The 25,231-nt window shown below is 37.6% G+C and overlaps 1 protein-coding gene and 1 long non-coding RNA gene across 3 annotated transcripts in view; one reads left to right on the forward strand and one right to left on the reverse strand.

Annotated features, from left to right (window-relative positions):
• The window catches only part of FGF14 (fibroblast growth factor 14), a 322,262-nt gene that overhangs the window by 96,664 nt on the left and 200,367 nt on the right, over positions 1 to 25,231 (reverse strand). For both annotated transcript variants that reach the window (XM_073795397.1, XM_019921045.3), the window contains exon 3: positions 19,413 to 19,516. In XM_073795397.1, coding sequence (XP_073651498.1) covers positions 19,413 to 19,516 — 104 coding nt within the window. The remainder of the gene's footprint in view (positions 1 to 19,412; positions 19,517 to 25,231) is intronic.
• Positions 19,850 to 21,309, forward strand: LOC141277088 (uncharacterized). The gene is made up of 3 exons (XR_012327830.1): positions 19,850 to 19,979; positions 20,944 to 21,010; positions 21,289 to 21,309. It is a non-coding gene; the product is annotated as an uncharacterized lncRNA (long non-coding RNA).

The raw sequence follows: 25,231 nt of genomic DNA on the forward strand, positions 1-25,231 counted from the left end.
GCAGGGGACATGGGTTCGAGCCCTGGTCCAGGAAAATCCCACATGCCGCGGAGCAACTAAGCCCGTGCGCCACAACTACTTGAGCCTGCGCTCTATAGCCTGCAAGCCACAAGAGTCACAACTAATGAAGCCCACGTGCTACAACTACTGAAGCCCGCGCACCTAGAGCCTGTGCTCCACAACAGGAGAACCCACCGCAATGAGAAGCCCACGCACTGCAATGAAGAGTGGCCCCCGCTCGCCACAACTAAAAGAAAGTCTACATGCAGCAAGGAAGGCCCAAGGCAGCCAAAAACAACAACAACAACAACAAAAAAAACCCAGAAAAACACATTATGGAGAAGAAATTCCTAATTTCTTATATCTTATCCTATTGCTTGAAGGCAACTTTTCCTTACTTCTTTATTACTTAAAATAGGCATCTTAAGTGCCAATTATTTAATTTCCCTCACAATTTAAAAATATTTATGAATGTCTTTTCAGTGAGGTGTAGTAACTCTCTTAATCCACTAATATAACGATACACTTTCTAGTAAGTTGTCTGACCCTATTATGTAAATAAAGATGCACATTTACAAACTGATAGTTAAAAGATGCACAGAAGGATTTTATTGAAATAATACTAAAAGAAATCATGGATTTAAGTCAAAGAATTTGTCACCTGTATTGAGGTCTTTCATGCAAAGTAGCAAATGCAGTGTTCTGTACCATGTATAACAACCAAATAAATATTGGCTTAAAAACACACAGGTAGGGCTTCCCTGGCGGCGCAGTGGTTGGGAGTCCGCCCGCCAGTGCAGGGGACGTGGGTTCGTGCCCCGGTCTGGGAGGATCCCATGTGCCGCGGAGCGGCTGGGCCCGTGAGCCATGGCCGCTGAGCCTGCGCGTCCGGAGCCTGTGCTACGCAGCGGGAGAGGCCACAGCAGTGAGAGGCCCGCGTACCGCAAACAGGTAATTACGCATTTTTCTCTAAAATGCCTTATACATTTCTATTGTCATAACCTTAACTATTCAAACCTATCTATATCTGAAGACAATCAAGGATATGTGCCTTTATGCTTTAATAAATATTCTAACCAGGGGCTTCCCTGGTGGCGCAGTGGTTGAGAGTCCGCCTGCCAATGCAGGGGACACGGGTTCGTGCCCCGGTCCGGGAAGATCCCACATGCCGCAGAGCAGCTGGGCCCGTGAGCCATGGCTGCTGAGCCTGTGCGTCCGGAGCCTGTGCTCCGCAACGGGAGAGGCCATAACAGTGAGAGGCCCGCGTACCGCAAAAAAAAAAAAAAAAAAAAACACGGAAAAAAAAATTCTAACCATAGTTCCGTAGTTTAAATTTTTTTTTCTCTAGATAAAAAATGGATTGAAATAAATCTATTATTATTTATCATCTGGATTTCCGTGTAATAAAGAGTTTACACTTTCAAGTGTGGGGCTGTTTGCAATTTCAGGTGTGGGCCTCAAGTGTTAAAGTCCTACTGGGTAAATATCATGGGATAATTATATGTCCCACTGTGGACACTATTAAATTAGGGAGTCCAAATAATATGTAGAGACATTGCACCCTATTGGTATTTGGCATCTCTGTCATTAGAAACAGTTATCCTTTGATTTTAAAAACAATCCTCTGTGGCATACACAATAAGGACTGATAACAATTAAAAAGACATTAACATTGTTTATTATACTATTTCGGTCTCTTTGCACCATGTTATCCACTAAGAATACTCTGTAGGGGACTTCCCTGGAGGTCCAGTGGTTAACACCCTGCGCTTCCACTGGAGGGGGCACAGGTTCGATCCCTGGTTGGGGAACTAAGATCCCACATGCTTTGCAGCGTGGCCAATGAAATAAAACATAATAAAATAAAGTATTAAAAAAGAAAAAAGAATACACTCTAGGCATGGCCTATGGGGAGAGTGGTTTACCAGGAAGTACCCCAAAGGCCACTGACTGAACTGAGGAAGGTAATCCCATACACTCTCATCCTAGTTTCAAGAAATCAAAAACATGTATGGATTGTTTTCGGTTCCATAATCTAAACTGCCTTCCAAGTCAAAGGAATTATGAGTTAGTCCATTGAAGTTAGATTTTAGCTAATAGATTTCTTCTCTAACATAATTTATTATTAAGCATACATACTATTTCTTTAAAGCATACACAATGCAAAATCCCATCATGTTAAACTCAAACCAATTGAGCCTCTTTCCATGAAATTATGAAACCCAAGACTAGGAGCAAGACAAGTGTCCAGGGAGGGAATGCAGTGGCCAGAGTTTACTGAGCATTGGAATGGTAGCGTGTCCGTAGAATTAGGAGCTAGGAAACCACTGGTGACCCGATAGAAGCTGCAGGGTAGCCATGTTCCCATGACTCCTTTTCCTGTAGAGCACACCAATGGTCATTACTGTCAACTCTCTGAATCACACTCAGACTCTACATTGGACCAGTGGATATTTTGATAACCTGAGTGCCCCTGAGTCACAAACAAAAGAATTTCTGCTTCTTCCAGGTCTCCTCTGAACTGCCCACCTTTTTCTACAGCAGACTCCAGAAATGTACTGTTTTGCGTGTGAAAAGCATACTCACTATAGTTAGTTGTGTGAACAACTGGGTTACTAAATATACATACAACTAAATATACAACCAGTTTTTATTATTTCACGTTTTCCTTGTAAATATTATGATCTGCTTATGGTAACTCAACTATAGATTTTATTGCTCTTTTGGTGTAGTTTTAGGATTACATCTCACCTTTTCTGAGGAACCTTAGATGCACAGTGATTGGAAAAAAGCAATTAAGCTCTGTCAGGTGCCAAATTCCTCCTGTCCCTCTTCCAATATTCTCCTCTGCCCTCAGACAACAGGCAGGGGTGACTTTTCTGGCATCCTCCTTTCACCCTTGTGTTTCTTCTCTCTTTCTCTACTCTTTTCATCTTAATAAACCATCTGGTACTTTTCTCCCTTCTTACCAGCACATTAGCAATTCTTTTCATAAGGTAAAGCTTTACTTGTCAGTGTTATTACCTGTGAAACATTAGTTTTACAAATGGTAAATGGAGCAATAAAGATGCTCCTGGACACAGAACCCCTCAGGGCAAGGTTACTGATAACTTCAATAAGTCAAATCCAGACTCAGAAGAAAGGACAGGTGAACAGATGTCAGCACATCTTCAGGAAGCCAAAGGGTAAATGCTACTTGATGACTGTGTAGGAGATGATTAAAATGCTCTTTGGAAAGAAAAGGGCTGTGAAAGACTATTGTTTCAGAACTGCCCGTTTAATAATCCACGGTACTCTGGGCTTAGCATGGGTAGTGCAGTTATGCTTCTCCCCTTTTATAATTCCCAAACATTAAGTGATGAAATCTAATCAGTACATAATTCTCAAAGCACATCCTTACTAACTTTTGTTTTAGGGAATATACTTTCCCTAAATCATGTGCAGCTATTTGCTTGGGTGATATTTCCATAGAGGTACATGTGCGTTCTTGAATATACCTTGGCAAATTCAGAACAATTAACTCAGAGCAGAGTTGTGATGTTGAAAATCCAAAAGATCGTGCTGCAGGTGCCAGAGATCAACATTCCCATTTCCTCTGACATTGTAGAAATTTACAGGAATGGATTCAGATCAAGAAAATCTTTGTTTTGGCTGACTCTCTCTAGATTTGGTAGAATAATGGAAAATCTCTATGATCTACCTAAAATGGGAAGTCCCAGCCTGGAAGTTCTTGTTTTCGGAGATCCTTATTACCATATTGCTGCTGGTACTTTGTAAATGTCATGTAATGGCAGACATGCAGAAGACAGAAAAAAAATTTATAAAGAAATTCCTTAGGCAGTTATAAATATGATATTTTAAGGTATAGTGACTTTTTTAAATGTCTGCAATAAGAAAAATTGCTATGTAACTTGTAAGTAACACAACCTTCATTAGTGCAAACAAAATTTCTTTAAAAATGTAGTATCAGTGGAAATTTAGCTACGTGTTGGATTTTCCAATAATCATCACAACAGCTTTCACAAACTGTTGCATGTTGAAAGTATCTCTAATCCAAGACCTTAAGTGTGTTGCTTTAATAAGTCTTTATGTGTACATAACTTATAAAACAACAAATAACAGCTCTAATCTGATCAGAAAACTTGGGGAGCAATTCCTCTAATTATAACAGCTGGACAGGGAGAATTACTGCTGGCATGGAAAAGAACAGACTCTAAAGTGGCCATTTACAAAGATACGTGTGAAGGTGAATGATTAACTTGAAAATACCCAGTGGCAGAAACTAATTATGATTTGGGGGTAGTGGGGAAGGTCACAATACAGAGACAGGGAATCAGAGAAACCACAGTGCAGGCATGCTGAGAGAGACAGGAAAGAAATCAAGGGTGAGAAAGAAAGAAAGTGACTTTTCAAAAAGGTAGCTTGAGAAAATCTCTGTCTCTAAGCAAAGAAAAATGGCATCAGAGCCATTAGTGAGGCGCAGGTAGCATGTTACAGGTGTTTGAAGAAGAGAAAAGATTTCTCCTTGTTCGGGGGTGTGATGGGTGTAGGGGCAATGGATCAGGGAGGCTTCAGAGTTTAGGTTGGCAGAAAGCTTTGAACTCCAGTGCAAAGTGTCCTGACTGTCCCTCATGCGGCAGAGGTCAGTGTATAATTATAAAACAGCACGGAGAGTGGACATCTCCAGTCAACGTGCCAACAATCTGGTCAGCACGCAACCATGTGTGTACGCAACCATGTGTGTCTTTTCAGCGTTTCCCTAGAGTGCTCTGTGCTGCTCCCTTGCAATTCTGTGGACAGCAGCTTGATCTGATAGGAGTTGTGTCTAATTTATTTGCCGGGTGTGCACAGTTCATTACTAGTGCTGTCATGATACCTAAGACAAAAGTAAAAGATTAAAAAAAGGATACTAAAAGTAAACTATATGGTCCAAGAAGAATGACATAAACATACATAAGCCGAAGTAGTGCCTTATTTCTCCTGTAAATATTATGATTATTTAAAAAATCTATCAGCATCTGGAGAATCAATAATGAAGGATGTAAAAGTAGAAATCTGTACAAAGACTAAGTATCTAACAAGCAACCTCATCAAGGGTCTTAGCAAGAACAAAAATGGAAATGGACTGAAATATTATTATCTGGGAACCCCCTTCCACCTCGAAGGCAGTAGAGCTGAACCAAGGACATGTTTTTCCCCTTCATTTTTTTTCAGTATCTTGGACAAAGAAAACATTAACGTTTCATTCATCTTGGCAATCTGGATATCCAGAAATATCCTTGGTTGTTACACATACATTAAATAGGATAAAACAATTATATACTTCTTCATTATGACAGCATTACAAATGCTAAATGGAAAATATACTGAGAGCAACCTCACAGCTAAATATGGATGAAATGTTTTTCTCCTAATATATACATATCAGCACCTTGAAGGCTAGTATTTTCCTTGCAATGGTGTTATTTCTTTCACACGAATATGAATAGGAACATGGTTAACTTTTCAACAGATGGTCACTGTTAGACGCAGAAATGTATCACAATTAAATAAAATATATTTTCAAAATCATCAATGTGATGACACACATTGTAATCATGTGTATCTTTCCAAGAAATTAAGTTTGTCTTTTCCAAATAAGGTGATAAAATGGCCCTCTTAAGAATATGACACAGGATACATATTACTGCAGGTTGAAAGAAAAGTTTTCCTAAAATCATGACCAAAATGAAGTTATAGTCTGTGTTTAAAAACTGTAAAACCCACAGAATGAATGAATTTAGTTTTCAAGGAAATACATTTAAAAATCAGTAACAAGTTCCCCTTAGAATCATGCATAAACTGTTTATTTTTATTACATACTTATTATACTGTATTGACATTTAATCTAGTTTTAGGACATAAAAAGATGCCATGGAAATGTTATTTTATGGGATCTACTTTCATGGGATTGTTTCTAGGTCATTTCAGTGACAGTGTGAAAGCAATGTGACATTAAGAGAAAGATAGTAATAACAGTTGTAGGCATGAGATAAAGAAACCCTGAGGGCTACCAATGAAGTGAACTGAGCTGTAAATCCTTAAAAAAAAAAAAAAGAAGAAGAGAAAAGGAAATATTTTTACCCCAAAGCTCCAGATTTTCCTTCCTACGAGCTTGTTGCTTTAATAATTAGAAAATGACCTCAGAAAGGTTATTTCATTTCTCTTTAAAACTCATTAGACTTTATGAAACTTAGAAAACCAGTATATTTGCAGACCTCTTACAAGAATTGACACTGTGTGAGCACGAACCTGAAGAACCATGTACTTAAGTGTAATCTGCATTTGAGGTGATAACAAGTATGTACATACACTGATGGATCAATAGAAATGCCCTTTGCAGGTATCATAATTTTAGTCTTTTTAAAATTTTGAAGAGAGATCCTGGGACATAAGCAGAGAAGAGGAAGAATGCCCCCCTCTTTCCCTGCTAACCCAGCGCTTCCAAAATGGGATCTCTCTGCGGCAGAAGAAGTGTCAGAGAGAGAATGTTGCTGCTGGCACTGTGCCCACCAGGCCAACCACACAGCTGGGGAAGTCCCGACTTGTTCGTGATGTGTCTGTGATAGGCATGTCGATGTTTGCTGACCTTACGTAATTAGTTGCCATCATTCTGCCAGAACATAATCACAATATCTGAAGATCAAAGAAAACAGGACTGAGTGTTCCATCTATTTCTTGGAAAGCGTTTCAAATGTCATCATCATGTTATAAAAAGTCATTCAGAATTCTCAGAGCCACCAAGAGGGCCCAAATGCTTCAAGTAGTGCTGGTGGCATTGACAGCCCTCCGTCTTCTGAACTGGGTATTTTCTCCTCCCATTATACATGTCCACCTACCAATCCCACTCTGTTGTCCATCTAAGAAATGAGTTGTAGAAGAAGAATTAAAAGAAGAACTCTTTGAAGAATTAAAAATAACTGGATTGGGCTTCCCTGGTGGCGCAGTGGTTGAGAGTCTGCCTGCCAATGCAGGGGACACGGGTTCGTGCCCCGGTCTGGGAAGGTCCCACATGCCGCGGAGCGGCTGGGCACGTGAGCCATGGCTGCTGAGCCTGCGTGTCCGGAGCCTGTGCTCCGCAACGGGAGAGGCCAAAACAGTGAGGGGCCTGCATACAGCAAAAAACAAAGCAAAACAAAAACAACTGGATTTGTGAATTACAAATTCTATACACTATCCATAAAGATTGATTTTATGTTCATAGGACTTCACAATGAGTATTCAGAAAAATACCTAGATGAGAACTAAGAGAAAATAACCACATTTACATATCAGAATACTAATTTCTATGTGTGTACCCTTTTCATCGTGTAGGAAAAGAGTACGTGTTAGTAGTTTGTGGTTATAGAACAGCTAGACACAAACACACACACACACTAGACAGAGCCCCCAGTACAATAATTCTATTTTTCCCCTGTGGTAACATATACTCAGGTATGATGCAGTCATCCCTAAAGATTATTGAGTTACCCTTGCAAAACTCACTTTGAAGTGGGATTAACAAGATTAGTTCATTAATACATAAAACTCGGGGGCTTTGCAGTCTCTGCATTTCCAGGACTTGGGCATTACGTTTCTACACCTTTATCTTGCTGTTCTCACCGTTACGGCCTCAAATGTAAAAACCTCTCAAGTAACCGATAATGCATTTCTACCACTTTCTTTCCAAAGTAAAAAATTATTTTAAAGGACAAAATACTTCTAGGTAGAACACTGACACCAACAGAAAATACAATTAAGTATTGAGCAGAATGGTTGAGGTAATTTTAACATGCCACTGGATCAATTAGTACACAGTAATTTGCCAGATATTCAGTGTTTCAGCAAACCCTTGGGCAAAGTCTCTTGTTAAGCAAATGACTGGAATATTAAATAATTGAAATGAAGTGCTACAATGTACCACATTCCATAGTTTTCCCTAGTCACATTAGGAACAGAATGTCTAATGAAGTTATTATTCATTAAAAATTTAAATAACATGGTATTTTAGTCCTGGTGGTTAATGGTTTAACAAGTCTGAGGAATTTCTAACTGGTCCCAAAGACTGACCATCAGGAATAAAATAATAAAATCAGGGTATTTCAGGTTTTCAGGGCTCAGAGAACCGAAGTCTGACACAATCAAGTTTTCCTGACATGGTTCCTTTTTCCTTTTCTTGGTTATTGTTATTGCATAAATGATGCATAAAAATTAATAAGAACTTTGCATTCAAATTCCTACAAGGTGTTCTTTGGTTTTTTTAGATAAACACAAGGGAACTACTACCCAAGGCAATTCTTCTGTCTACCCATTTCAATGTACAAGCATTCTCACATAATGTAATTTTAAATTAAAGGCTCACTGCTATTTCTCCTGGGTATACATTTGGCTTTGCTAAGTCTATAAAAACAGTCTTGTAAAGGACTCAAACTGCATTAGAAAAATAGTTAACCCATTTATGGTACCTGTGGAACAATTTCTTAATAATTTCCTCCTTTATATTAATATGATATTTCACATTAGAGTTTATTTCTCCATGGACATTAAGAGAATGCCTCTTACCTCATCCCTAGGTAAAAGTTGTCTAGAGAACTTTTGAACAGTTTGAAAGTTGATTTTTTCTGTTATTAATATTTCAAGAAACATAGAATTCTAATTGAAATTGGAATAAAACCAATGTAGGAGTTGGGTATATGGTAAGTAGAGTTATCTAAATTGCAAGTTCTTAATACAAAAATGTTTTTCCATTGCTTCTATCGATAACGTTAATTGCTGGTTATAGGATAGAAAGCAAAACGTTAAATGGCAATATTTAAATAATGAATAATGCAGGTGTCATTATTCCTTCTGAAGTTACATAATTTTTTTTTACCATTTAACACAATAGCAAAAATAATGTGAGTAATAAGTACTGATTGCAGAGGAGGTGCTTGCAAATGAATGTGCATCTTTGCACTGTGAGCATTTTACGTGCCTCCTAATAAATACAGTTGTTTCCATACCACAATAAATATGCAGCTCTTAAGGGAAAATAATTGGCCATGACAAGGATCTGGATCTCTTATGCACTCAGCCTCAGGTTTAGAGAGTGGAAACAGTGTTATAAAGGGTTCAGAGTTGAGAGACAGATGAGTTAACTGGAGAATGTAACACAAATGGGGAGTCAGTGAAGGTCAACCCCCTGTCACGATGCCCTTGTGAAAGGCATTCACAGCTAATTTCTTGCGTGACATGGATGCAAGCTCCTCCTCTCATGACATAAACCAGTATTCACCATTTGTCAGGCTAGTACCTTTCGGTACTATTTGTACCAGCATAAGAGTAAAGTAGAATAATGTTTCCTGGTTGTCCAAATACCTATTTCTGCTAAATAGTGCCCTGGATCCAGGATTAATAACCAAATAAAATATCTCCATCTTGTCAGAGATGTAGCAATTCCAAAGCCTCACAAAAATATCTCGTTCCCATTCAGTATCTTTCTCTACTGGGACAGCAAATAACAACCAATTATGATGCTGTTGCATGGGTTGAGATGTACCTATTAACAAGTGACTCATCTCTTCATTTCATGTAGTTGTCAGATCTTAAAACCAATACCTAACTCCAAATAAAACTCTCAAGAGATCTACTATGTCCTTACTCAGAAGTACACTATGTACCTTTCCACGAACTTGCAATCCAAATTGAATACATCACCTTAAGACAAACATCCAACATTCAGTGAAACCCTAAGTAGCTCAGAGCACAAAACACCCTTCCATAATATAGAGAAATAATTCAAAGTTAAAATGTATGGAGTTCACATATACAAAAACTATATATGTGAACAATATAGTTTTCACTATAGGAACAATTTTTCCAATTTTAGTAAATAATGTGAAGAAAAACAGCCAATTTGGTTTTTCAGTAATGGTAACTATAGTAGTTTCTCTGGAAAAAAATGAGTCATAGTTTTATGAATTATTTTCTAAATAATATTTCTTTTTTTTGCAGTACACGGGCCTCTCACTGTTGTGGCCTCTCCCGGTTGCGGAGCACAGGCTCCGGATGTGCAGGCTCAGTGGCAATGGCTCACGGGCGTAGCTGCTCTGCGGCACGTGGGATCTTCCCGAACCGGGGCACGAACCCGTGTCCACTCTCAACCACTGCGCCACCAGGGAAGCCCTAAATAATATTTCTTATTAATTCCCAGTAACTAAGAAATGGAACGTAAATTACTAAGAAATGGGCTGCATTGAAGAAACTGATAGAAACACCCAATTTCTGTTCAGAGCCCACCCTGAACTCATGGATCATGGGTTCTCAGAGTCCCTGGCAAGTAGCTTACATACAACCCCATTCCCAGAAATAGAATTCTCTAAAAGTAAAATATGTAATCAGAAACAAACTCCTTCAACTTTACTTGGGTGGATGGTGTATACAATTTCAATAAGGAGGCATTCCACATACACAATTTTTTAAAGAATCACAATTTTCCCCCAATTTTAGTAGTATTAATTACTGCTTTAATGTTAGAGCTGATTTGTCATTCATTATATGGTATATCGGCCTTCTTAGCATTTATGTATTTGGGGTTTTTTTGCAAAAGTTTTTTCATGGTGTGGAGAATGAAAACAAAGAGATAGTTCGTTCTCAAATATTATCTATTGATTTAGGACTCAATTTTTCAGGTAGTGTTTGAAATTCCTTACATATAAAAACTCCTTTCACCATCTACCATCCATCCTCTACAAATAACAGGTTTTTAAAAAATTGAAACATTTAGATCTAACCTAAATTTTGTTTCTATCTACAGTATTTTATAGTTTTCACCCTAGAGTAAAGTAGGATAAAATTGCAAAATGCAATGATATTTTTTCTTTGACACTACAAGTATATCATTTATGAACATATAGAAACAATGAAGTCCTTTCTCTAATTATCATTATTCATGCTCTTGCTTTAAATTGTTCAAGTGGTAGCGACAATTTACTAGAAATCAGGGTTTACTTTTTTGCCTTGAGATTCTTTTTTAAGGTGAAGACAGCATTACCACTCACCCATTAATGTAAATATGACCATGTTACAGAGGCAGACATTGCATATCCGGGTTCTGCCTCTGTGAGTTTATCATGCCCTTTCAGGAAAGGAAATGTGTAAATAAGTGCTTTTCTGCAATTCTAACTCGAGAAATTAACAGACTCCTATCTTCTTTGCTGATGCTTAATGTTTTTTTGTGGGGAAAAAAGATAAGTGGAATGCATAATAAATAGCATGAACAAGGAAGGCACTCAAGGAATAGATTCATAAAATTTGCTGGTGAAACTGATTCCACCTTAACAATAAGCAATCAAGAACTACAGATTGAAGACGTGCTACGTACCCACCACTATCAAAGGAGTGATAGGAAACGTACAAACATAATCATGGAATCGCAGGTTCGGAGAAAAGACTCTTAGAATTCATCTAGTGAAGATGCCCTCTGAATGATTTCCTCATATCTATTGGACTTTAGAGGGTTTTGGTTGTTGGTTTGTTTGTTTTTAAATCGGGAATTTTTCACGTATCTTTGAAGCTCCAGCACATACATACAGCACAATAGCTGTCAGTGGGAGGCATACAATAATACTGGTTGATTTGAATGAGCAAATAAATGAATTTATGATTATACACAACTCTACAGAGTGCTTGATTCTTCAGCCTATATTTAAGTGCTGAACAATTATACTGAGCAGAGATGATCTTCTATATATTTCTTGCACACTCTTGTTATCAGACATATGTGTTTAATTTTTGTGAGGTGTAGGGGCTTTGGTATAGTTAAGAAATTTATATAATGGTGGGCCCACATGGGATCACCCCACTCTCTTCACAGGACCCGGAAAAGAAGTTCCAAGCATCAGGAACCTGCTGATTGTCTAGGGCAGAAGGAGGCCTCCTTTGTTCCAGAAATGGGACTTGTGTGGGAAGGTCCTGCTTAGAGGAAAACAGACTTGTCTCCGAGGAAACAGAGGCTTAGGGAAAATACACAATTTATTAAATACAGATATATTTATTTTATAAGTAATTTTTTTTTAAAAATCCTAAAAAGAGTTCACTTCTGAAGCAACCCAGCTTTGTTGTCATTGAAAACCTGCTCTGACAGGATGTCCTTGTTCTGAGCCAGCCCTTCAGGTCAGCAGAGCACGATGGCCCCAGGCTGATCATCTCAGGGGGAACCCCTGAGCTTTTCACATGGTGAAGAGACTAGTTTTCTTTCAAGTTTGCAAACCAGCTGTTACTAGTTGCAAATTCAATGTCTTTGTTTCTATTTCTCTTACTTCATTTTCTCAAGTCTCAGCAAGATTCCTGTCTTTCCCTATATTATCTTGATGCTCAAGGACACATTTCTTGTCCTATTCTTTCCAGATTGAGCAGAGTGATCACAGCTGGGTCTTTTCTCTGTGCAGTTCCTCAAAGGCCAGCTCATTTGATCAGTGGGACAGGCGAGCACTACTTATGGTCACATCATTCTGCTGACTTCAAAGGGGCTTGAACTGGACCATGAATTTGTAAATAACAACAATAACAATCATCATAAAGCAATGGTAAATACAAAATCATGTCATCTCAGAGTCACAGCTCCTGAGACAGTGATGCAGACCCTTGTTTCTCAAGGGGGACTCCTTCAGGCACGTGTGTTAGAAATGCCTGGGACACATATTCAAGATTCTGATTTTGAGGAGTATCGAACTCACCGAGTGGGAAACTTTTAGGTTAATGTCCTGGGATCTGGATATTTACAATGATATCTGAGTAAGTCTTATGTATAATGAGGATTGCGAGTTACTATAAGAATCTCCAAAGGCCTGATACTTTGTTCCCATATTATTAGCAGCATTTCTGTAAAGGCACAAGTTATGAATTTACTCAGCTAGTCCACTGCTCTACTACCCGGTGTCCAAAATTGCCTCTATCGATTCCGTATATTTAGAAATCAAGCAAAATATATTAGAACGCTTTTTCAAGAAGTTATGATACTTAATAATGTTCTTTCTAATATCTAACTTCATCCATGCAGATGCTGTTGACCCTATTTCTGCAACTTGTCTGACATTCAGCAGGAAAAGGAAAACAATCACCATCCGTCACAGAACGATTCTTTCTCCATCTGCACACCATTCTTAAGACAGCCCTTTGGTGTGATTCTTCCAGGATACATGAGTCAGCATCCAGCAGTGGGATTATAACCCACCTGGAAATCCTGGTTCCAAAACTGAATGCAGCATCTTCCTCCACCCAGGCTCCCTCCTCCTTCTGGGTTTTGTTTTCTTCCAGGGAAGTGTCACAGCTCACCAGGTTCTGAGTTAATCATACCAGAGTGAGCCGTGATTCCGTCACCTCCCCTACCCAGACAACTGCAGAGTTCTTCCCATAACTCCCCAAGAAACACTTTCAAATATCTCTCATCCTTCCCAGTCCCTTAATTCCCAGGTTGCCAACACCAGTGTCTCTAGGCCCAGAAACAAAGTTAACGTGTGTAGAAACAAAGTTACTGTGTATATAGTGTCTTCCCTTAGAAATGAACTTATTTACAAAACAGAAGTAGAGTCACAGATGTAGAAAACAAACTAATGGTTACTGGGGATAAAGTGGGGGGAGGGATAAATTGGGAGATTGGGATTGACATATACACACTATTATATATAACATAGATAACTAATAAGGACGTACTGTATAGTACAGGAAACTCTACTCAGAACTCTATAATGGCCTATATGGGAAAAGAATCTAAAACAAAGAGTGGATATATGTATATGTATAACTGATTCACTTTGCTGTATACCTTAAACTAATACAACATTGTAACTCAAATATACTCCAATAAAAATTAAGAAAAAAAAGGAGTAGTTGTCATTGTGGCCAAACTGTAGACTGTAGAGTACTTGCCCAACCTAAAGGCATTCAGATCACAGTGTGTGTGTATGTGTGTGTGTGTGCATGCACAAACACACACACACACACACAGTCTGTCCAAAGAAAACACATGTTTGCGGTTTGCAATTTCTACTTAATTCCCTCTTTTTTCTTTCTTTTTCTTTTATTCCCCCATTCCCCTACCTTCTTGCCCCTGGCAACTGCAGTTCAAGTCTCTGCTTCTATGTATTTGACTTGTTTAGATTCCGCGAGTGAGATCATGCAGCTTTTTTCTTTACGTGTCTGGCTTATTTTACTTAATATAATGCCCTCCAGGTTCATCCATGTTGTTGAAAACGGCAGGTTTCTTTCTTTCTTTAGGCTGATAATATTCCATTGAATACACTCAGCATCCCTCACCTGGACTACTGCAACGGTTTCCACACTGCCACTCACCTCTTTCCACTAATTCTTACAGGTATAATCCTTTGGAAGTTAAACACAGCTACAATACTAACCAGGCATAGCTACCATTCTGGAAGGGGAAATAGGTGAAAGTGGTTATGGGGATAGAGAAGAAAAAATATTTTAGGTGTGGTTGGAAACTCCAGACTGTGCTTCTAGAAGGAGGATTTTGTTTTCTCCACCCCATAGTGGGAGGCCGGAGCCAGGAGTCAGGTGGATTCCAGGCATGTGATGGAGGGAGTGAAGGTGTGACCTGCCCTCTCTCCCCTCCTTGTGATGTATCTTCCCCATTTTCTTCCCTTGGCCGTTTCCTTTTCCCATCCTCCCTTCATTCTCTTTCTTTTCTCCCCCTTTTCCCCAATGCTGCCTAACGCATCTTCCTACTGCTGATTTATTATCTCCTTTTCTTTTCACTTCTCTTTTTTTCTCTCTTCTTCCTATTAGTATCTTCTCCATCTCAACCTCAATTCCTTCCTCCAAATTCCACAAAATGGCACTGGAACTTGGAGAGCCTGAACGTCTATTTATTTATTTTTATTGGCTACTATCAACCTAACAGTAGAAGAACAGGATGTTTCACGTTTTCCTTTTGTCCAAAGACGACTTAAAATTAGTTATATGTAGTCTACCATTTGCTTTTGTTTCTAAATTGTTTTTTCCTTCTGGTAAGTGACCTTAAGTAGAACGACGGCATTCTCGCCTTTGTCATAATCAATCATATTCTGTGCATCAGTATTCAGGGTCATAGGAACTACATGAATGCTGGAGAGAAATTAACTGAAGCACTATAGTTGCTTTCTTATTACTAGAAATTATCTGAGCCAAAATACCAAGAAAGGATAATAGCCATTTTGAGCCTGGATGATATATCCAACTGAGTCATAATGTGGAAGAGACCATAGGAAAACTTGATAAAAAAAGAAATATATATTCAGCATGGTAAGTAAACCTTTAGAATAGGTGTAAATTTTAAAACTATTATTTAACATTTCATACAAAGAAATAGAAACACTCTGATCAGAACTGTAATCATGGAAATAAATGTGTGTGTAATTTAGGCACAATGTGTAATTCCACTGAAACACATACAAACTAGATACAGACAAATTATATATATATACACACACACACACACACACACACACAACACATATATACATTCTCAAAAGGTGTTAGATATTGTTTGTGCAGAAAAACATGCATATAGAGTCATAGATTCTTAGAATAACAAAGACATTAACAATCATCTCAAATTTAATATACTTTTAAGATAAAGAAATTGACCCATTCAGAGAGACGAAGAATGAAAGATGAAAAATGGAAGGGGCACCTCTGTGTAACCAGATGAATGGAAACCTGCTCAGTTATAGTTTTGCCTCCCGGCTCCCAGGGGTCACATCAAAGAACAAAAGGCTGGTCCCCAGGATGAGCAGTCATCAGATGCTACTGAGGCCCTTGGCTCACCTGCAATGGATAGTGATGGCCAGTGACAGTCACTGTAGCTCAGATTACATGATTAATCTCATGTACTGCCTGGTACCTAAAGAAAATCAGAACACTGGGAGGCATGGCTAGGGTACCCCACCAGCACTGGGATAAATAGTGACCAGTTTCTTGAGGATGGATGTCCAGAGATGCTATTCAGAGACAAGATGGATATCAGGGATGAGCAAAGAACTCACACATCACTCCATGGGCACAGAAATACAAGTGCACTATAAATGGTTTATAGTTGGTCAACATGCATTCTTCCTAAATATCATTTTAAACTATTCTTTAAAAAAGTATTTCCTTGTCAGTTTCTGTTCTGTGACCATGCAGCCTGCATTCTATCTTCAAGCAAACTGTTTGTATCTAACATCAAATCTCTTGAGAGGCATCTTCAAGGAACATATTACAATCATTATGACCACAAAAGAAATGACTCTTGTCATGCTGAAGAAGAGATTCCACAGGGAACAAGTACCTTCAGCATCGGAATTGTGATTATTTACATCTCAGTCAAGATACCTTCTTTCATCCCCCTGAGGTGGAATTATCTGACAAATTAAATATCTTTATTTGGATGGCAAGGGATTATGAGAGTCACTTCCTGAAATACAAATAGAGGAATATACACTCCAAGTCAGATCCCTAGTGTGACCTTCATTTAACGGAACTCACTTTGAATGATCTGAGTATTTTATTGCCTACATTCTAAATTTATAGATCCTCAATGAGAGCGGTCTCATATCAGACACTAGTCTAATTTGATCTTTTTAAAGTGGGCATAAGCTTAAAACAGATTCCTTTGTTTCTCGGACTTCAATCTTCATTAACTTTTTCCTTTAAATCTTAGCTTGAGTGGAGTTTTCCTTTTCAAAAAGCTATTCAGCTTAGTTCAAAACTTCTTAGTTGGGTTAACCACGTCGGCTTTAAAAATTTAAGCTCAAACGTTACCTGTGATACATTTTAAGAATATTAAGCACCCAGTATATAATATCAACCTTTCCTCCGATAAATATCATTTTCTACGATTTTTTAACTTGAGAATCTCCAAAGGAAACAGATTATATTTCAAATGATACTTCTTAATAATTGAAATTAAGTTTCTTCCCTAGGTAACATTCTCTAAAGATTTTTATTACATCATCTTGTGTTTATAACTTCTTCTTAGAATGGGTGCCAGACCATATTATGAAAACTGTTTGGCGCATGAAAGCAGTACAGTGAAACAGTTAAAAATGTAAGCTAATGAGTCAGACTAATAAGGCTCAAATCCTGTCTTCTCTGTCTACTCCCTGGGTGACTGCACAGATTCTTAAGCTCTCTGTTCATCAGGATTATCATTTTAACAATATTTGCTTAATTGGTTGGGAGAATTAAATGAGCTAAGACTGTAATGCACTTAGAACAGTGCTAGGCAGAGTGCACTAGATACATATTAACCATTATTATTATTACATATTATAGTAATTGTTCTATTGTGTTGTTCTAGATTATTATTTTAGTAGGCTCTCAGAAACTAATTATGGAATAAAGGACTGAATGTGGGAAAACATTCTTTTTCCCTGAAATATTTGAAGTTCAAATTTCATTACCTTGAAATAAACAGAGCACTTTAACCGTAGAATATTAGTAAAAACTGGAAATCGCATTCAATTTTTATCTAAATCCTTTTCCTACAGGATGCTGGGGATTCTAAGGGCCTGGATTGGGCAGGGGACGTTTTAGGGTAAGGCTGGGTGAATAGAGCGCTCCTTACCAGGTCCTGGGTTCAGAGCAAAGAGTCAAAAATGAGAAGAGGAGAAAACCAAGATCTGCAAATCAGAGAATCAAGACACCAAAAGGGAGGCACAGAAGCCAAGAACCTGGAGAATCTGGAAGGTGAGAGTAGAAAACAATGGGTCAGATAAAAAGCTTGATGGTGTTACTGGGACTAATCCTAGGGCAGGTGCTGCCCACAGATCTGATTTTTGGGTGGAAAGGCCATATTTAAGGTGCCGAGGACTGGACTGGGCAGCTAGCTCTGTCCTCACTCTATTCTTGCTGCACCACTTAGACTGCACTGAACAGAACCAGCACTTGGATGTTAAGCTAAGACACATACTCACGATGATATTCTCTACCTTTTAGAAAAATGGCATACATGTGCAACCTCATCACAAGAAAACAGAAAGCATCTCAGAAGCAAAAAGATCAAACAAACATTTACATTTCCCCTACATCAATGCATATACCTCAGCAGGACAACATGATAAAATCATCAGCAGAAACAGAACTAGAAGCTATGGCAGAAACTGCATCTAATAATTTTTAGGCATCTCAGAGATTACTTGCGGGTAAAAGAAACAAAAATAACAGAACAAATGTCAAATCAATGAAACTGACTTTTATCTGAAATAAGGTATCTCTAGAAAATGATCTTTATCTGAATCGAATTCTTCCTAAAGGGGAGATAGGGAATTCTAGCTTCCTCTTGCTCCCAGTATGTTGAATATTCATCTTGTGAAACAGAATGCAATTTGCATAATGTAGGGCCCAGGTCTGTGTGCAGGAACACCCTTCAGGGAAGGTGGAGGAAGGTTCCAAATGACAAGAGTATTTCCCAGCTCACCACGAAGGGAATCTGCAGCTCACATTTCATCTTCTTTGACAGATTTCCCGGATTTGCTGAAGAAAATATATCACATTGCATGGGAGGCCCCAGAGGATGCTTCCTCTCTGCTTAAGTTTTAGGTGTGTGTGTGTACGTATGTATGTTTACATGTGGTTTTTTTGGTGATGATATTTAACAACAGAGTTTTAAAGAATTTATACTAAGATGACATGCAAACCTAAATAAGAGAATTTTCTTTGAGGCTCCATGATTTTATCCACTTTTGCTCAAGGAATAATGGAAAGAAGTATTTTCATCTAAGTCTCTATTGCTTGGACTTGTGACAGATATGAATTCTAGCTGCATTATAATATATGGATACAGTATACCTGGATATGAATTATTTGTAAACAGTAAATATTACAGAAGAGACTAGAAGGTGCCCAGCTACTAGTACACATGAACACAAAACCGAGACTTGCTTAAATTTAAATGCAATATACATTTTGATAATAGAATTATTTTCCCAATAAAGCATTTACTCAATCTGAATTCTCACTTTTAAAAGAACTAATCTCTCCTAAATTTACTTTTGTAGAATTCCCATTTATTCTGTTTCTTTTTATAAAATAATCTTTTACAAGAAACTCCCTAAGACAAGCACAATTCTAAACAGTAGAAAAAGATTATATCAATATCAACGCTTTCAAAATTGCTCAATTTTCTGTGAACTGGGACATATAAAAATATGCAAATGCACAATTTTAAGAGGTGATATAACTCTTCCACTTGATACACTGATATTATCAAACATTGATGACTAATGAATTAATAGCTCCTACAGCACTGCAGTAAAGGTCAAATACTAAAGCAAAAATGAGAGTCATGAGACAGAACTTTCTCACTTTTGTGGTTGATGCTCTCGCTATTTTGCAGACATTGAATGAACGGCCAATATCTTGGGCATGCTACTTACCGATGGGTAGAGGTAACCTTCTCCATTCATGGCTATATACAACCCTGTTTTCACTCCCTGGATGGCCACGACGCGCAGTCCCACTGGTATGAGGTTGAACAGTGCTGTTAAGAGAAAGACAGTCTGTCACCAAAGGGCAGGAAGAAGCAAAGCATCCCCATCACTTTTCTCTGTCTCATTTGTTCTATTTGAGAAACATTATGTTTCTTACAACCTTCTGAGAAGTTCCAATTCATTAACTTTTATTACTCTATTTAAGAAGTTTCTGTTACAAGTAAAATTTGCACTTGAGCTCCAATTTATAGATCTTAGCAGTCTCCCTATAGCATTCTGAAGAACTGATGGCATAATAAACAGAATCAAGCCTGTAATTGTGATTCTAGAATCAAGCCTGTAATCGTGATTATAGTATCACAGTCTCTGACACCATTTGATACCAAAAGAAATAAGCTACGAAGATTCTGAAAAAGCAGAATTTTAAGAGCCCAAGTTGAGTGTTTATTCTGGTCTTTTAAGTAGAAGGTTTGCTTCATCACTGCAATGTAGGACAGGCAAGAAGTTTAAAAGGTAATTCCAAAACTAAATTACTCTTGCAGAACCAACATGATATGCCAGCAGAGCCCAGAAATGATGTGCACCTGCCAATGTGCTAAATTTAGAAAGAACTACTCAAACTGAATGGCATGCAAATTTCATAGATAATTTTCTTTATTAATAGTTCATAAAACTATGAGTGAAAACTAAAACAAAGAGGGAAAAGTATTCAATTTTACCCACGACAGAGATAAACACTCATGTTTCCATGTCCTGTTTCTTCTCTTATTGACAGAAATGTATTTTTACGTATATTTTACATTGTGCAGACAGCAATGTTATCACTGATTTTTTTTAAAAAAAGTCTTAACATCCTTAATAATGCATTTCCATGCCATGGTTACATGTGACTGTGTAGCGGGTATTCTAGCACCATTCTTGGTGAGAACTGCTGGATGATTTTGGAGATTTTATCAGAGACACATTTATAAGATAACTGTTAATTATGGGAGGTTATCTGCTCCCATTCTAGTTCTTAATTCAAGTCTAATTCTAAGTAATAGAACCAGGCCAGAAGAGGCAATGAAAACACTAAAATGTCGCAGTAAATGTACAAGTAAAATATCTTAGGTTAAGGCTCTCACCTTTATTCCACAAAAGATACATAGTTTCAAAAATGTGGGCAATTTTGACTTAAATCGATAGGTTTACTCAGTACATAATTTTAAATGGACTTTCTAAATTGTGTTCTATTTAATTCCAAGGCACATGTTTTCTCTGAATAGGGTAGGGGAAAATTATGCCCTCTCTTCCAATTATTACCTATTACTGATCTTGAGATCTCAAGATGTCTGTGCTACTCAGATGATGAAAGGAAAATGGCAGGCCATGGCCCTAGAAAATTATCCTGCAAGAACACTCAGGGGCATATATGATTAGGTGGATATTAGCTTTCATGATGCAAACTAACACTGGACTGTCTTCTGTTGGATTCTAGGGGCTTATGATATCCTTATGGAGGAACAAGGCTTCTGTTTGCTTATTTCTATTAGTTAATATTAAACGTGAGTGTGGATTTATTGAGTATTTGTGTCACGGTAACTCTCAGTATTCCTTCTTCATGGGAGAAAGCCATTGGCCATTTTCACTGTTTTCTATAATACCTGAACTGTCCCATCTCCCTTATATTTTGAAAGGATGGGCATCATAGGGTAATTCCTGATTTATGTGCAAAAGTTTTTTTGAAAACCATAATTGTACATCTATCCATGCAAACTATTCTATCCTAACCTATTCAAACGTAACTATTCTAACCTTCATACATATCTAATGGTATTTGTAGGTACCATATAATTGATATAGGCCAGATGGAATAATCCTAGAAGGTAAGTGTATCAAGAACTCACTAAAATAACACAGTATGGGAAAGAGTAAAATTATAGAAGATAGTCTAAAATGACTGTACTAAAAAAAAACTGTCCCCCTCCCTAGGATTTTGGTTGTAACCTGAATAATAATTAAAATAATAGTTATTACAATTTACAGGATGAAAACGGAAAGTGAATCCACAGAACCACCGTAACGTGGAAGCCTATTCAGAGCTGACCATGACTGAACCATGGCGCTAATCAAAACCACAGATACCCACATTGAATGAAACATCATTACGTTTTTTTCCCTCTTTTTGTATATAACATAATTATAAAGCAATATCACAAGACCTAGGGGAGTAAGAATAATGAAGATGTCCATGCTACTTTGTTCATTCTGCGGAACACTCCAGTCTCCATAGAATAGTGAATTTCATTCAACCCTGGCTGCACTTTAAAACTAGCTGTATTCATAAAATAGGGTGGCCATGCCCAACTCCAGACCAATGGAATTAAATCAGTCTCTGGGAGTGGGTTTAGGGCACAACGAATTTTTAAAAACAAATGCTCCTCAAATGACCCCGACCTACAGCCAAGGTAAGAAACACCCTCCTAAGGCCTTTCGGGGAGTGGGCACTGTGAGTGACAGGCCATTTTCAAACAGCAAGTTATCAGGTTGGGAACTTCTAAGGTGAGAGGGATTGGTTTGTATGAGGCTTTGATCTTGCAATAGTTATTGCATATGGATATTTCTATAGTCCTCTTCTGCTTGCAGTATCTGGTAATGGGGACAAAGAAGTTTAAGAGCACAAGAAAAACCCCAGGGCATCCCCAGAAGCAAACTGGGGAAGCAAACCACTCCCTAATCAAATACCATAGTCATGGTAATGCTGACCTTTAGTAGATAGAAGGGAAACTCTAAGAATTTTAAAGAAACACATCCCGGAAAATGAGTGTGGTGATGAGGTAAGACAGGCACTCACTACCTTTTGTGAAAGATCTTTCCAGGGCACGTGCAAGCCTAGGTAAGCAGGTGAGTTGCTCCAGTACCTCTCTACTAGGACCATTTTCTTGCCCAGATAGTTCTAGATCTCAGACTGTTAAGCCTGAGAGGAGGTTAGTATCAGGTTCGCCTGCAGGCCTTTCTCCTTTCCAACACATTTAAATTTTTTGACAAAGGAAGCTGAGCAGGTTGGTTCGACTTTACCTAGTTTTAAGTAATCTCATATTTAGTAGTGGGCTATTTATTGAGCTCAAATCACGAAAATTGGAAGATTCAAGCCTCAGTTTTGTCATTTGACGACTTTTGGGATGGCATCAGGGTGACGTGTAGGTTATTTCTCTTTATTTTTCCTATCTATAGATGACTAATCCTTGTTTTGCATTCAGAGAAATATAAAAAAATGGAATGTGTTTGTGAATTATTACATCATAGCCTTCCTCAAGAAAAAAGGGCAGTGCTCTAATGAGGACCTGTCTGTCAGCATCTCTGATGCTCACCCCCATTTCTAAAGAACACTTTTCAGGGCTAACCATTTCCCTAGGAGTAGAAGATTACTGTGATAAACCAGACAAAAGAAAATATCTTAAAATTCATCCTAAAAAACTGTGTTTTTCAATTAAGATGGTGATAGTACACAAAAGTAGAGTTAATTAGTAATTCCCGCTGCTTTTATAAAGCTGCTACGATCTGCCAAGTTTTATTAAATTTTACAATCATCCAATTTTTATAACCTTTTGAGAAGGAAACATTTATCTCAGACTGTTTTATTCTGTTCTGCTTTGTCTTTGCAAATGTTGAAATGGTGAAGAAACTAACCTAACTGGCTTAAAGGGCACATAAAATGCAATGGTAACTTGTAAGAAAAGAAACCGTGGGCCAGATCTTTGCATAGGAATCGAAATCCCTCTAGTGAGGTCACTCTGATTTGGTTCTGATTTGCTTGTCCACTGGGGCTCCTGTTCCTGCTTGGTTCCCAGAACTGTTCCTCACCAGTATCTGAGGGGATTAGAAAGGATTTCACGAGCCACCCAGAGATTCTTGTTCCTCCGGTGCAGTTAAACAACAGGAGGAAAGAAGCCTCATACATTCGGGAACAGAAGGTCTAGTATCTTTTACTATCTCAGCTTTCCAGTCTAGTGTTTAATATTATGCAGATAACCAGCTATAATCACGTGTGTGTATAATGTCTACATCTGTACTTTCACAATTTAGGAAATGTTGTGCTGCTTACTCAATTGTGAAGCAATATGCTTTTAAAAGACAGTGTCTACTTGACACTTGTTAACTCGATATTGAGTCCATAATGAAAAATAACCAATTTGTCTGGCATTACAAAAACAAAAGGAGAAGGTAGGGAAAAAACTCATAAACCATTTGTTTGAAGGAAATTATTTTCCCAGGAAGTCCAACTAAGCAGCATTTTCATACGGCTATAGTATATTTCCTTTCTTGAAAACTTTGTCAAAATGGATGGCATCAACCTCTAGTCTGATAGATCAGTGTCATAGCTCTTATCATAACCATAGTTATGGAAAACTTGTTCTCGTGCTCTACTAGACTCTGGCTGAAGAAAATCAGAGGACATTGAAGACATCAGAACTTAGGAGTCTCTAAAGTCCATGACCCCCATGACTGTAAGATGTAAGAAAAAGAGAATGCGTTTTGTCAAAGAATGGGTAAGGAGTTAAAAGTGGGGAAAGGAAAATGAGCAGATATATATGTATTAACATGAATCAGAAGAAACTGACATCTTTTGTAGGTCAAAGACGGTCAAGTGCTGATGATTTTAAAAGTTCAACCTAATATCAAAATCCCAAAAAGTAAACAATGTTTGACATCAGTCTTATGAATAAAAATGTCTTCTCTTTCTTCTCTGTATCTGAATTGCTTTACCTTCTCTTTTTCTAAATCAAAAGAGGAAATAAAGCGAACCAAAATCAATGAACAAATATGACAGGGAAAAATTTAAAGTACAAAAGGATGACATAATATAAACAAAGAGAGGAAAAGATTAAACATTGAATAGGAGAATGTAGATAAACAAAGAAAATATTTAAAATTGAAAGAAAAATTAAAAATGAAGTGACATCCAAAGTCTAAAATATAAACACAATGGCTGGGAAAATATTGATATTTCACTTAGCAACACCAAATGCAAAAATAGTCTATATCATTAGCTGCTCTCAGAATCAGTGCTTCTCAACAGTTGATTACTAGACTTTAAAACAGGAAGAATCTATAATTTGGTTATATGTATTCAAAGCCTCCTTCTTTCCATAGAATGATGTTCTGTATATGAAGGATAAACGATAAATCAATGAAAAGATTCATATCTACTAGTAATATGTGATTAAATATTTCTAATAAAATCAATTTTTGCTTTTCACTAATTCTCCTGAGCAATAAAAAGTGTGTCTATTTTAGAACTGATGTGCTAAACTAAAGGGAATCAGAGGCCAATATGAACAGAAAATGGGAAAGGAAAACACAATTGAACAAGAGGGCTGGGCACCAGAATAAAAATACAAAGAAAAGTTATATATAAAGAAATAGTAAAATGAAGACAGACATTAAAACAAGGGAAAGTGGGTGGCTTTTTAATTTAAAAAAATAAATAAAAGCACAGATCCAATTTTATCAAATAAACAATTTGTACAATGCATTTAAAAGCACACAGCCTTCATGTTCTCTCTATAAAGAAAGATATTATCTTTTCTTGTTGAACACAAAGAATTATAAAAATAATATTTTTATTATTTGAAACATAACATTTCTATTATTTGAAACAACTAATCCTTGTAACTCTTGAATTTCCAGTTATCATTAAGAAGCTACAGGCCTAATAAAGATAAAACTTCCAAAGTAAACATGTAATCAACTTTCACCTGAATGTGTTACTGTAGTTACTTGAC

This window comes from Tursiops truncatus, chromosome 18 (assembly GCF_011762595.2).
Source record: "Tursiops truncatus isolate mTurTru1 chromosome 18, mTurTru1.mat.Y, whole genome shotgun sequence".
Taxonomy (NCBI): Eukaryota; Metazoa; Chordata; class Mammalia; order Artiodactyla; family Delphinidae; genus Tursiops; species Tursiops truncatus.